The 13745-nt window shown below is 46.0% G+C and overlaps 1 protein-coding gene across 17 annotated transcripts in view; it reads left to right on the top strand.

Moving 5' to 3' along the window:
• Nucleotides 1-319: 319 nt before the first annotated feature.
• Nucleotides 320-13745, top strand: part of CACNA1D (calcium voltage-gated channel subunit alpha1 D) — a 537366-nt gene continuing 523940 nt past the window's right edge. For 9 of the 17 annotated variants that reach the window (XM_082266513.1, XM_082266517.1, XM_082266516.1 and 6 more), the window contains exon 1: nt 339-587. In XM_082266513.1, coding sequence (XP_082122639.1) covers nt 560-587 — 28 coding nt within the window. In that variant the 5' untranslated portion in view covers nt 339-559. Of the gene's footprint in view, nt 588-13745 lie in introns of all 17 variants that reach the window. The other 8 variants (XM_082266520.1, XM_082266512.1, XM_082266523.1 and 5 more) reach the window with 3 other exon arrangements.

Here is a 13745-nt window from a genome sequence, read left to right as displayed (position 1 = left end):
GAAATTTATTCTATTCATGGAGATCTCCTCCCAGTACTGTGTACAGCGCTGTGTTATACACCGTACACTGCACTATACATCGTCCTATAACACAGCGCTGTGTATACAACACACGATGGCTCCGCACTGTCACATCGCACATCACTGCCCCCAGATGACAGCGGACACGGCGCCCGGGGCCGTCAATGAAGAGTTCTAGGCTCCGCCCACCAGCGTGTTCCGCTCTCCCATACGCCGCCCAGCTCTCAACAAATCCCCGCCCACCTTCTCCCTAGCCAGTGGCGTCACTTCCATCCCTAAAACCCTCTCCACTCCAGCGGGAGTTAATCCCAGTCCCGCCCCCCCGGGCAGGTTAACCCTTTCTCCACCAGTGCGCAGTGACAGGAGACTGGAGCGGTTGCCATGAGAACCGCGGTCGCCCGGATGTGAAGGAGATGCCGGCCGGAGCTGCCAGGGATCGCCCGGTGCCTCAGTGACATGGGGGGCGGGTAGGGGGGCCGGACGGGAGAGAGCGCTCGGATCGGTGCGAGGATCTCGGCTTTCTCTGGAGGGGGCAAGGATGGACGAGCCGGGGGAGCTGGCCGGAGGTAAGCCAAGCTCATGTGTGACTAGCCGTCCTCTGTGTGACATCCTGACATTAATGGTGACAACCCCAGCATCACAACATGACATCCCGGAGACCCAGAGCCCCAGCATCCCCAATATACAGGACCGAGCATTCCCCAACATAGAGGACCGAGCATCCCCAACATACAGGAGACCCAGAGCCCCAGCATCAGGACCGAGCATCCCCAACATACAGGAGACCCAGAGCCCCAGCATCAGGACCGAGCATCCCCAATATACAGGAGACCCAGAGCCCCAGCATCAGGACCGAGCATCCCCAATATACAGGAGACCCAGAGCCCCAGCATCAGGACCGAGCATCCCCAATATACAGGAGACCCAGAGCCCCAGCATCAGGACCGAGCATCCCCAATATACAGGAGACCCAGAGCCCCAGCATCAGGACCGAGCATCCCCAATATACAGGAGACCCAGAGCCCCAGCATCAGGACCGAGCATCCCCAATATACAGGAGACCCAGAGCCCCAGCATCAGGACCCAACATCCCCAATATACAGGACCGAGCATCCCCAACATAGAGGATCGAGCATCCCCAAACATACAGGAGACCCAGAGCCCCAGCATATATAAGACCGAGCATTCCCAACATAGAGGACCCAGCATCCCCAACATAGAGGATCGAGCATCCCCAACATACAGGAGACCCAGATCCCCAAAATACAGGAGACCCAGATCCCCAAAATACAGGAGACCCAGATCCCCAAAATACAGGAGACCCAGAGCCCCAGCATCAGGACCGAGCATTCCCAATACACAGAACTGAGCATTCCCCAACATAGAGGAAAGAGCATCCCCAACATACATGAGACCCAGAGCCCGAACATACAGGACCGAGCATCCCCAACATACAGGAGACCCAGAGCCCCAGCATCAGGACCCAATATCACTAACATAGAGGACTGAGCATTCCTAACATAGAGGAGACCCAGAGCCCCAGCATCAGGACCCAATATCCCCAACATAGAGGACCAAGCATCCCTAACATAGAAGAGATCCAGAGCCCCAGCATCAGGACCCAATATCCCCAACATAGAGGACCGAGCATCCCTAACATAGAAGAGATCCAGAGCCCCAGCATCAGGACCCAACATCCCCAACATACAGGACTGAGCATCCCTAATATAGAGGACCGAGCATCCCTAACATACAGGAGACCCAGAGCCCCAGCATCAGGACCCAACATCCCCAATATACAGGACCGAGCATTCTCCAACATAGAGGACCCAGCGTCCCCAACATACAGGACATAGCAACCCCTAGCATCACAACATGACTTCCCCAACATACAGGAGACCCAGAGCCCCAACATCAGAGAATGACATCCCAGAGACCCAGAGCACCAGCATCAGGACCCAGCATCCCCAACATAGAGGACCCATAGCCCCAGCATCACAACATGAAACCACCAACATACAGGAGACCCAGAGCCTGGACATCAGGACCCAGCATCCCCAACATAGAGGACCCAGAGCCCCAGCATCACAACATGAAACCACCAACATACAGGAGACCCAGAGCCTGAATATCAGGACCCAGCATCCCCAACATACAGGAGCCCCAGAGCCCGAACATCAGAGCATGATATCCCCAAAATACAGGAGCCCCAGCATTAGAACCCAGCATTCCTAACACTCAGGACCTGCCATCCCCAACATCCAGGACCTGCCATCCCCAACTTCCAGGACCTGACATCTCGGAGACCCAGAGCCCCAGCATCAGGACATAGCATCACCAACATCCAGGACATAGCATCCTCAACATCCAGGAACCAGCATCTCCAACATCCAAGACCTGACATCTCCCACATGCAGGACCCAGCATCCCCAACATCCAGGACCTGACAGCTCCGACATCTCAGACGCAGCATCCCCAACATCCAGAACCTGACATCTCTGACATCCAGGACCCAGCATCTCCAACATCCAAGACCTGACATCTCCCACATGCAGGACCCAGCATCTCCAACATCCAGGACCTGACAGCTCCGACATCTCAGACCCAGCATCCCCAACATCCAGAACCTGACATCTCTGACATCCAGGACCCAGCATCTCCAACATCCAAGACCTGACATCTCCCACATGCAGGACCCAGCATCTCCAACATCCAGGACCTGACAGCTCCGACATCTCAGACCCAGCATCCCCAACATCCAGAACCTGACATCTCTGACATCCAGGACCCAGCATCTCCAACATCCAGGACCCAGCATCCCCAACATCCAGGACCCAGCATCCCCAACATCCAGGACCTGACATCCTTGGCATTAGGGAGCCACAGCATCATGACCCTGACAACCCCAACATCCAGGACCTAGCATCCCCAACATCCAGGACCAATCAGGTCCAGCAACAGAATCTAACATTTCCCTGACTAGATCTCCAAAATTGAGACCTGTCATCCCCAACATTAGAATCCAACATTCCCACTGTTATGACATAGCATCCCCAACATTCACATTCCCCAGATTCCCAGCATCAGATCTATCATCCTCAACATACAGGAGACCCAAGTTCCCAATGCACAGGACCTAGCATCCCCAACATCCAGGGGACCCAGATCTCCAATATCAGGAACCTATCATCCCCAATACCCAGGGAACTCAGATCCTCAATATCAGGAACCTAGCATCCCCAACATCCAGGGAACTCAGATCCCCAATATCAGGAACCTAGTATCCCCAACATACAGGGGGCCCAGATTTCCAATATCAGGAACCTAGCATTCCCAACATCCAGGGGATCCAGATCCCCAACATCAGGAACCTAGAATCCCCAAAATCCAGGGAGCTCATCCCCAATATCAGGAACCTAGCATCCCCAACATCCAGGGGACCCAGATCCCCAAAATCAGAACCAAACATTCTATACATTAGGACCTAGCGTCCCCAACATCCTGGGGACCCAGATCTCAGCATCAGAATCTGAGATCCACAACACCAAGACCTGACATCCACATTATCAGGTCCTACAACCCTAATATCATGAGTATATAGGAATCCAAATCCTGAAAAATCAGGATCCAAGGATTTCAGAACCTTAGAATCCCAATATTAGAACCTAAGATCTTCAGTATTTATGATCTGTGATCTTAATAATCATACTCGATTTTCCCCAACATTCAGTACCTGACAACCCAATATCCGGGCCCTTTAATCCCCAACATCAGGACCTAAGATCCTCCAGCATCCATGATCTGTGTATACCCAGGATCAGAATCTAGCGACCCCAGTATGCTGTATACCTGGGATCATTGTATACAGATACCTCATCTTCTATGCCACAGATGGACCCTCACCCCTCCAAATCTCAATTCTAAATCCCATCGTCCAGCCTTATATCTTCGTCACTGCACTTGAGATACTCATACATGGTGAAATGATGGAAGACAGGGTCTGACTTATCTTCACATCAGCTGATCTTTTCTACTGTCAGCTATACACATAAACAGCTAGATGTTAAGCTCTTCCGAATTGCCTCAACCTTCCAGCACATCCACATTTCAGCTAGATATTGTAGGTAGACATCTCTAAACCCCGTGATCTGAAAAAAATAGATCATCCATGATCTGATCTTTGCACACACACAGTCAGATAACCTTTCCAGTAACACTATGTGCATATTATCTTTCTGCAACTCAAAGATGAATGTAGATGCTTGTGGCAAGAGTGGTCACCATGTGCTGCTACCTTTATTTGTAACTGTCATCACAGCGTGACCACATGCCTGATATAAAAACATCAGCAACGTGTCCAGCCTGCACGACAGTCCGTGCAGAGTGCAGATGTACCCTGTTTTTATGTATATTGACATGATGACATTACAAAGATTAATTAGAGAGAGACACGCACATCATTGCCTGGCATGGTGGTTACACTTTACTAGCGTCTATCTATCTATCTATCTATCTATCTATCTATCTATCTATCTATCTATCTATCTATCTATCTATCTATCTATCTATCTATCTATCTATCTATCTATCTATCTATCTATCTATCTATCTATCTATCTATCTATCTATATATCTATCTATCTATCTATCTGTCTCTCTGTCTGTCTGTCTACCTGACTATGTCTATCTGTCTATGTCTATCTGTCTATCTGTCTATCTGTCTATCTGTCTATGTCTATCTGTCTATGTCTATCTGTCTATGTCTATCTGTCTATCTGTCTATGTCTATCTGTCTATGTCTATCTGTCTATGTCTATCTGTCTATCTTTCTATCTGTCTATGTCTATCTGTCTATCTTTCTATCTGTCTATCTGTCTATCTGTCAATCTCCATCTCTCCATCTCTCTATCTTTCTATCCTAACATTCAGATGTCTCAGGAGCAATGCACATTAAATTTAACTCATGCCTTTCTAGATTTTCCCAAAGAAAGAATTAACCAATGATAAAGCGTGATCCTGGAAATGGGTTCCAAATTTTTTCTGAAATAAAGTTTTGATCAAAATTGTCTTTTCCTGTACTGGATCCTAACCCCATTCCAGTATCACACTTCACTATCCATCTGCTTCTATTATGTGACCTTGCTCCATAACTTTCCTGTATTATGCAATAGCGACCCTTGTAGCATCCATATACTGTATACTCCACTGCCAGACACATATCCACCCATCCATCCTGTGCATTTTCAGAAGATTCCACTTTCCATATACCGTAAGTGAAAACCTATATAATCAATTTGTATGACAGCGATTGACTCCCAGCCTGACCCTCAGACTAAACTACCCTGCTAATTTCATTCTCAACTACAAGATCAGTATTACCCTGCTGGACCCCATTGTTGACATCCATCTATATAAGATAATTCCTTTCCTCCTCCATATGTAGAGTTTATATATACAGTCTATTACATATATTATATATTATATATATTTCATATCTGTGCTGTGCTTATTTTCTTGCTGGCCCCCGAATCTGATCTGCTCGTCCTATTATAATCCATTCACCCAGGCACAGCCATCCGTAATTGTCTTTGATTTATTTCTAGAACTACGTTAACACTCTGATACAGATCCACACATGATCATTCTCTGATTTCTAGAAAGGAATTAACCCCCAGCCAAGCCTTGGTGCTTTGTATTGTTCCGTAGATTATCTTGCCAGTTCATCATGTTAATTGCGTTCCATCTCGCATGCTAAAGCCCTGTTTCCTTTCTCCACGTATCTGCGTTGTTTTATGCTCATGGAGCAGCCAACTGATTGGATGCAAGGGTTAATGGATTATGTATAGTGGATTATGTGTTCTCCATCATAAGAAACATATACAGATGTGTTATTGCTAGAAGGACTCTGCGTTCCCGCGGCTTGGTTTATGCTTTGTGAAACGTTATTCTCTCTATGGGAGATTTATAATTTGCAAACAATGTTTAGCTTTGTTCTGTCATTTTTTTTTTTGCTGTCGTGGATATTACATCTCTAGTGTGATGTGTGAGTGTTCCTTGGTATGTGAAATAGAGGCGTGACTGAATCAACGTGTAACGCTTGCGTTCGCTGGTTTGATATCGTGCACAGGTTACCATGAGGGGGAGGGGGGCAGCTTTTGTTTGCACCATGGGATTAAAGGATATGCAACCTGTCTGTATCACTCTCAAACAGTGGGGGAAGTGCATGTAATATAATTATACAGGCACTCTGGTCTAGAGGTCACTGAACCCATTTGGTTTTGTTTGCCATTTTTGGACATTCTTAGAGAATCTGAAGATTGAAGGATAGGCTATCATGCGGGATATAAAGTAGAAGTGCTAATACTTTCCAAAGGGTACATAGGAACAACATAAGATGGCAGTTTTATAGGCAAAGGATCTATTATTCATATGAACGATCACTTAATAAAAAATGAGTGGCCATACCTGCAGTTACAATCAATTGTTGGTGACATACATGGGCTAAAGGCTTGGAAAGAATTGTCCATTACACACGTGTGTGAATATTTGAATTTACGACCTTCTCGTGCCTTCATGTACCTTAGCGTCATTAATAAAAGGCTTGTTCTTTATAAAGTTGTGTGCATTTGATTGGGACATTTGATTGACGGCCTTATAGACAAAAATTGCATGTGCAGTAAAAAGTATATTAAAAAAATCTAACCATTTTTTAATGTGACATTAAGAGGTCCTGTAGAAAGCCATGCAGTGATTATTCAGTGGAGATGTAAAATATGATTTACTTAATAACAACAGCTCAAATATTTGTGCACTTTCTTCAAAGTGTTCATGAGAACTGCACCATTTTTATGATGACACAATTTTTGATTACTTTTGTGGAGAGAATTATGTTTTTCATTGATTTTATGCAGGGGACCCAGATCCCTAGTATCAGAATCTAACACCCCAAACATGCAGGGGACCTATATTCCCAATATAAGGACATAATATGTACAGGTCATCAGGACCTGACATCCCCAACATATAAGAGACCCAGATCCCCAGCATCAGAATCTAACATCCCTAACACACAGCGGACCCAGATCTTCAGCATCAGAACCTAACTTCCCCAACATTCAGGGGACCCAAATCCCCAGTATCAGAATCTAACATCCCCAAAATGCAAGGGCCAATAATCCCCAGTATCAGAATCTAACATCCCCAACATTCAGGGGACCCAGATCCTCAGCATCAGAACCTAACACTCCCAACATGCAGGGAACCCAAATCCCCAGTATCAGAATCTAACATCCCCAACATTCAGGGGACCCAGATCCTCAGCATCAGAACCTAACATCCCCAACATGCAGGAAGCCCAGATCCCCAGCATCAGAACCTAATGTCCCCAACATGTAGGGGACCCAGCTCCCCAGCCTCGCAATCTAATATCCCCAACAGACAGAGGACCAAGATCTCCAGCCTCAGAATCTAACACGCCCAACATATAGGGGACCCAGATCTTCAGCATCAGAATCTAACATCCCCAACATATAGGGGACCCAGATCCCCAACATCAGAATATAACATCCCTAACACACAGGGGACCCAGATCCCCAACATCAGAATCACACATCCTCAACACACAGGGGACCTAGATCCCCAGCATCAGGATCACACATCCCCAACATATGGAGGACCCAGATCCCCAGCATCGGACTCCAACATTCCCAACTTATAGGAGACCAAGATCCCTAGCATCAAAATCTAACATCCCCAACACACAGGGGACCCAAATCCCCCAGCATCAGAACCTAACATCCCCAACATACAGGGGACGCAGATCCCCAGCATCAGAATCACACATCCCCAACACACAGGGGACTCAAAATCCCCAGCATCAGAATCTAATATCCCCAACACATAGGAATCCCAGATCCCCAGCATCGGAATGTAACATCCCCAACACAAAGGGGACCAAGATCCCCAGCATTAAAACCTAATATCCCCAACACAATGGGGACCCAGATCTTCAGCATTAAAGCCTAACATCCCCAACATGCAGGGGACCCAGATCCCCAGCATCAAAATTTACACATCCCCAACATGCAGGGGACCCAGATCCCCAGCGTCAGAATCACACATCCCCAACACACAGGGGACCCCGATTTCCAGCATTAGAATTTAACATCCCCAAAATACAGGGGGCCCAGGATCACCAGGATTAGAGTCAAACATCCCCAACAGGCAGGGGACCCAGATCCCTAACATAGGATCGAACTTGCTTAACATCCAAGAGACCCATTCGACCAGCATTATGATTGATCAGGAGGTTGCATGCCCAACATCCAGGAAACCCATATCCTGAGCATTGGGATCTGACACCCCCAACATACAGGGAACCCAGATCCCCAGCATCAGGATCTGACATTCCTGTCATAGAGGGGGCCCGATCTCCAACATTAGAATCTGACATTCCCAATATACAAGACACCCAGATCTCCAACATTAGGATCTGTCATTCCCAACATACAGGGGACCCAGATCTCCAGCATCAGGATCTGACATCCCCAACTACAGGACCTTGCATCCCCAAAATCCAGGGGACCTAGGTCCTCAACATCTGCATCTGACTATCCAAAAATGCAGCTGAACCTGCACAGTGAGTGCCTGGGGGGTCCCCTTAGTCTGCCTGTAAAGTGGCACATTTGTAGCATGCATAGAACATGCTGCAGCAAAAATTACATTTCTAAAAAAAAAAAAAAATAAAAAAAAGTCAAATCACATTTAAATTGACTTGCGGTTGCAATTGCCGGGGACCCACGCCGTTTTTTTTTTACCATTTGTTTTTACCAGCAAATGTTTTTCGTTTCTATTCAGCTGTCAGTGGGGGAAGCTCATTGACAGCTGATGACTCATCAGTTGTTAAGGATGCCGTGGCCCCGGCCCTGCTCCTTAACAACCAGCTTTTGCCCAGTCAAGGCGCAGAATGCAGTATTGCTCGGGTCGAACTGTTTGCCCAACTCTAACAAAAGGAGATGGCAGTTTATTGGTAAAAACATCTGTTATTTATACAAATGATTGCTCAATAATGGTCACTGGTAGTTATAATCACATGATTGTGACATGCTTTGGCAAACGTCTCAGAAAAATTGTCCATTCTCTGCATATATGTGAATATTGGACTATCTCATGCCCTCATCATGTAATTAAGCCTATACCTTACACAGTTGCATCAAGCATGGTTGACATTTAAATGATGGTTTCATAGATGTTTAAAAAATTGCATGCAGTAATAAATAGATGAAAAAAAAATCCAACCGATTTTTAATGTAACATTGGCGTGTTGATATGAGTATTCCCGTAGAAAGCCATACAGTGATTATTCAGTGGAGATGTAAAATTGCACCTTTTATTAGACTGTTTTGTCTATCAACACATGGGCAGATGATTTGCCTAAAAACAGCAGATCAAATATTTGCTCTATCTCTTCAATGTATTCCTGGGAACACCACTAATATGACAATGGCACAATTGTCAGTCACTTTTTTGGGAAGAAGGTAGACAGAAATATATCTGTAAGTGATATTCTCTCATAGTCTACTATGCACACTATTCTTGGTAGGGCTTCTGATCTTCCGCGCCGCCATTTCCCCATTGGGGAGCCAATTGACTCAAAGTCAGCCCCCTACTGGCCATGATCCAGATTGCTTTTAGCCTCCTGGGATGTATGATGGTATTCTGTGGGCGGACCGAGGGCATGCCACCCTTGCCTAGGCAAAGAATGAGTCAATAGGGGCAATAGGAGTACAAAGATCATTTCTTTGCATTAAAAAAAAATGCGATTGTGTAAGGGTGCATTGACACCACATGCGGTGGGACTGGGCTGGACGACTTTTCTATTGCAGTCCCACCATGATAGAAGTTTAGATTTACAAATTCAGATTTAAAAAGTTGAATGCCTTGTCTCCCTATCTGCCCGGCTCACACCGTTGCGTTGTGGTGGTGTGCGGTGAAAAAAGTGCTGTGTCCAGTACTTTTTTTTTCAGAGCAGCGTAGTGCGAGGCAATCCACCGCTGCCGGCAACTGAACTTTATGACCCTAACCCTAAGGGAAGGAGGGAGGCGCAGTTTGGCATCTTTGCTTTGTGCTGGATGACCTTGCCCCGACATTGCTCTGGAGAGGTCTGAATGATAAATAAATGAGCCAATCACTGTCTGCTGGGACCACCTGGGCTCATAGGAATTGGGCTATATAATGCTGTCACATCAGACTGAGGACATCTAGTGGCAGAAAGAAGGACTGCGGTTGAAATCTCTAGATTGAACGTAAATATTTCAGCAAAAGCGTTTTTTTTGTTATTTTACTTCTTTACATCTCAGTCAGATCTAATTCAACTAAGGAAACTGATAGCTATATACTTGCTGTTATACAGCAGCTTTGAGGTTAGACTTGATTCCAGGGGAACAAAAGAGTAGCACAGGGTGGGGGCTAATAATGTATTGAGGGATGTCATGTTTTAGAAACATGAGAACAGAAGTAGAGAAATTTGTTAAAATAGACCGGCAGATATGGTAACTCATTTGAGGTCTATTTTAGGTCTGTGAAGTGAAAGAATGGTACTCTGCCTACGCCATCTCAAGCTTTGTAACCATTTTATTCTGGAAACCAATTGCAGTTTCCTTTCTGCTTTCATGAGATTTATCTGACTATGGCTATAGCTTTGTGTTGCCGGAAATGCCTGTTTATACATTATACCAGCATACAGCTGACTGTTACCTGAAGTAGTATTTTAATATCATATCTTCAATAAATACATTCAGTCCCTGTATAGGTAGCATTTGATTTTTAACATGGTTGGAAAAATTCCAGGAGCCATAGTCAGTGTACCTAAAAAATAATGATGCTTCTAAAGCTTTGCCAGCCTGAAACTTTTTTTTTAGTTTTGGGTAGAGTGGGAAAGAGTTAGACCTCCTGTCAGGTTTTTACTTCTGTCCAGCACTCTATTCAAGATTTCATCTCACTTCCTGTCCTGCTGACAACAGTTTTACCAAACAGGAAGTGAGGGGAAATCTGCAACAGGCACACTGACAGAAATGTTATATCTGATAGGGGTTCTAGCTTTTCCCTACTCTACTAAAAAAGCAACCCTGTTGCTGTAGAACGGGGGTCTTCAAACTATGGCCCTGCCGTTGTTCAGGAACTACAATTCACATCATGCCTAGTCATGTCTGTGAATGTCAGAGTTTTACAATGCCTCATGGGATGTGTAGTTCCGCAACAGCTGGAAGGCCGTAGTTTGAGGTCCCCTCCTGTAAGAGATATCGCCCCACTTCCTGTCTCGTAAAAAACGTTGTCAGCGGGACAGGAAGTGAGGGGAAATATGCAATAGAGATGTTCTATCAAAATACCGCTATCAGATTCTGTAACCGGAAGTGACGTTCGGACAAGAACAACTTACTGCGCATGCGCCATGTGTTCCAACATGGCCGCTTTGCGTTCCAATAGGTTTCCTAATGTGACATAACACAAAGCAGTAGCAGACATCTTCTTACACCCACGCAAGTCTTGCATTTTACATTTATTTTTGCAGTAAACTCACCTTATAGACTGAAATAGACTATTTCACCGTGACCAAGGGAAATAGTCTATTTCACTAGATAATCAGTTTGTTGCTGAGCAGTGCGAGGTGTACTAAGATGGCCGTCCCCACCTTCTACCTGCAGGTTTCTCGCTATATTTACTATATTACAATAATAGAAATGTAATACTGTTATTCAGTCTATAAGGTGAGTTTACTGCTAAAATAAATGTGAAATTCAAGACTTGCGTGGGTGTAAGAAGATGTCTGCCGCGGCTTTGTGTTCTGTCACATTAGAAAACCTATTGGAACGCATAGCGGCCATGTTAGAATGCATGGCGCCTGCGCAGTAAGTTTTTATCGTCCGAACGTCACTTCCGGTTGCAGAATTTGATAGGTAGCAGCATTCTGATAGAACAAGTGACACATACAGAATGAGAAATTCTGATAGGGGTTCTAGCTTTCCCCTACTCTACTCAAAAGAAACCCTGTTGCTGAATATGATAGGTAGCGGTATTCTGATAGAACATCCCTCTTGGAGATTTCCCCCCACTTCCTGTCCTCCTGACAACGTTTTTAATTCTGATAGGGATTCTAGCTTTTCCCCTACCCTGTTGCTGTAAAAGTGTTCCCCTCACTTCCTGTCTGGTAAAACGTTGTCAGTGGGACAGGAAGTGAGGGGAAATCTGGCTAATGGAGTCCTAGAAAATGTTTTTGACTAGATATGCGCTTGAAAATGAAAGTTGTTTTGCACTCAGATTTTATCAAATGTTATATCATATTTTAAATAAATATAAAGGTATTTTTTTCAAAAATAACAAATATGTTATACTCACTAATGGTTTGCACAGAGCAGCTCTGATCCTCCTCTTCTGGGGTCCCCCACCTTCTGAATGTCTCCATAACAAGCCTCTTACTATGGGGGCATTTGTGTCGGCTCGATCCTGAGCTGGGCTGTGTGTGGCCGTTGACTGTGATTGACAGCAGCAGATGCCAATGGCTCCCGCTGCTGCCTCCATGCCTGGTTAGGGGGGACGAGAGAGATGAAAAAGGAGCCGCTGCTCTTGAACACAGCGCTGGATCAAGATTGGGCTCGAGGAAGTATTTGGGGGGGCTGATCACAAAACTTTTTTCTTGAAAGTGTAACTATACTTATCTTGAAGCCATGTTTTGGAGCTTCCCTCCCAGCGGCTTTCAACTTCCCATAGACAACAGACACCAACCCTTGCAATAAAACAGATTAATTCAGGGTACAAGCTAATGTAAACAAGCCCTAAGGCTGCGTTCACATGTTAGCGTAGCGGACCACGGCAGAATCACCGCGATTCTGCCCGCGATCCAGAAATAATTGCAAATGACGTTACGCCTGTGCGTTGCCGTTGATTTGCAATGGCACCCCAAACGCTGTGCGATGTTGCAGCAATTTCCGCCTGCCGAATCGTGGTAACATCGCGCAAACAAAATCGCGGGTCGCATGAAGCCCAAAAAAGGTACAAGAGCTTCCTTGGGGCGTCATGCGACCCGCGATTTTGTTTGCGCGATGTTACTGCAATTCGGCAGGCAGAAATCGCGGCAACATCACACAGCATTTGGGGTGCCATTGCAAATCAACGGCAACGCACAGGCGTCCCGTGATTTGAAATGATTTACGGATCGCGGGCAGAATCATGGTGATTCTGCCGCGGTCCGCTACGCTAACATGTGAACGTAGCCTAAAGCAAACCTGTGATTTGCACATTTACAAAAAAAGAAAAAAATAAATATATATATATATACACACACTATATTGCCAAAAGTATTATGATGCCTGCCTTTACACGCACATGAACTTTAACCACTTGCCGACCGCCCGCCGCATATATTCTGCGGCAGACTGGCTCAGCTGCGCGAATCGACATATAGGTACGTCAGTTCGCAGGAGTGGTGCTGCTGGGGCGAGTGCGCTCCCATCCCCACTAGGCAGCGGGGATGCCGATCCACGGGGCCGACGGCCACCCGCGATCGCTCCCTGCTGAGAGAGAAGGACGGTCAGCTGGTGTAAACACAGCCGACCGTTCTTCTCTCTGAAATGATCACAGAGCGCCTGTGATCCTTCTATATAGGATCCACAGGTCTCTGATCATTTCACAAGCCCATACAGTTAGAAAATACTCCCCTAGGCTCACAC

The sequence above is a fragment of the Pelophylax lessonae genome, assembly GCF_965119305.1.
Source record: "Pelophylax lessonae genome assembly, chromosome: 8".
NCBI lineage: Eukaryota > Metazoa > Chordata > Amphibia > Anura > Ranidae > Pelophylax > Pelophylax lessonae.
This window is presented reverse-complemented; position numbering and strand designations above follow the sequence as displayed.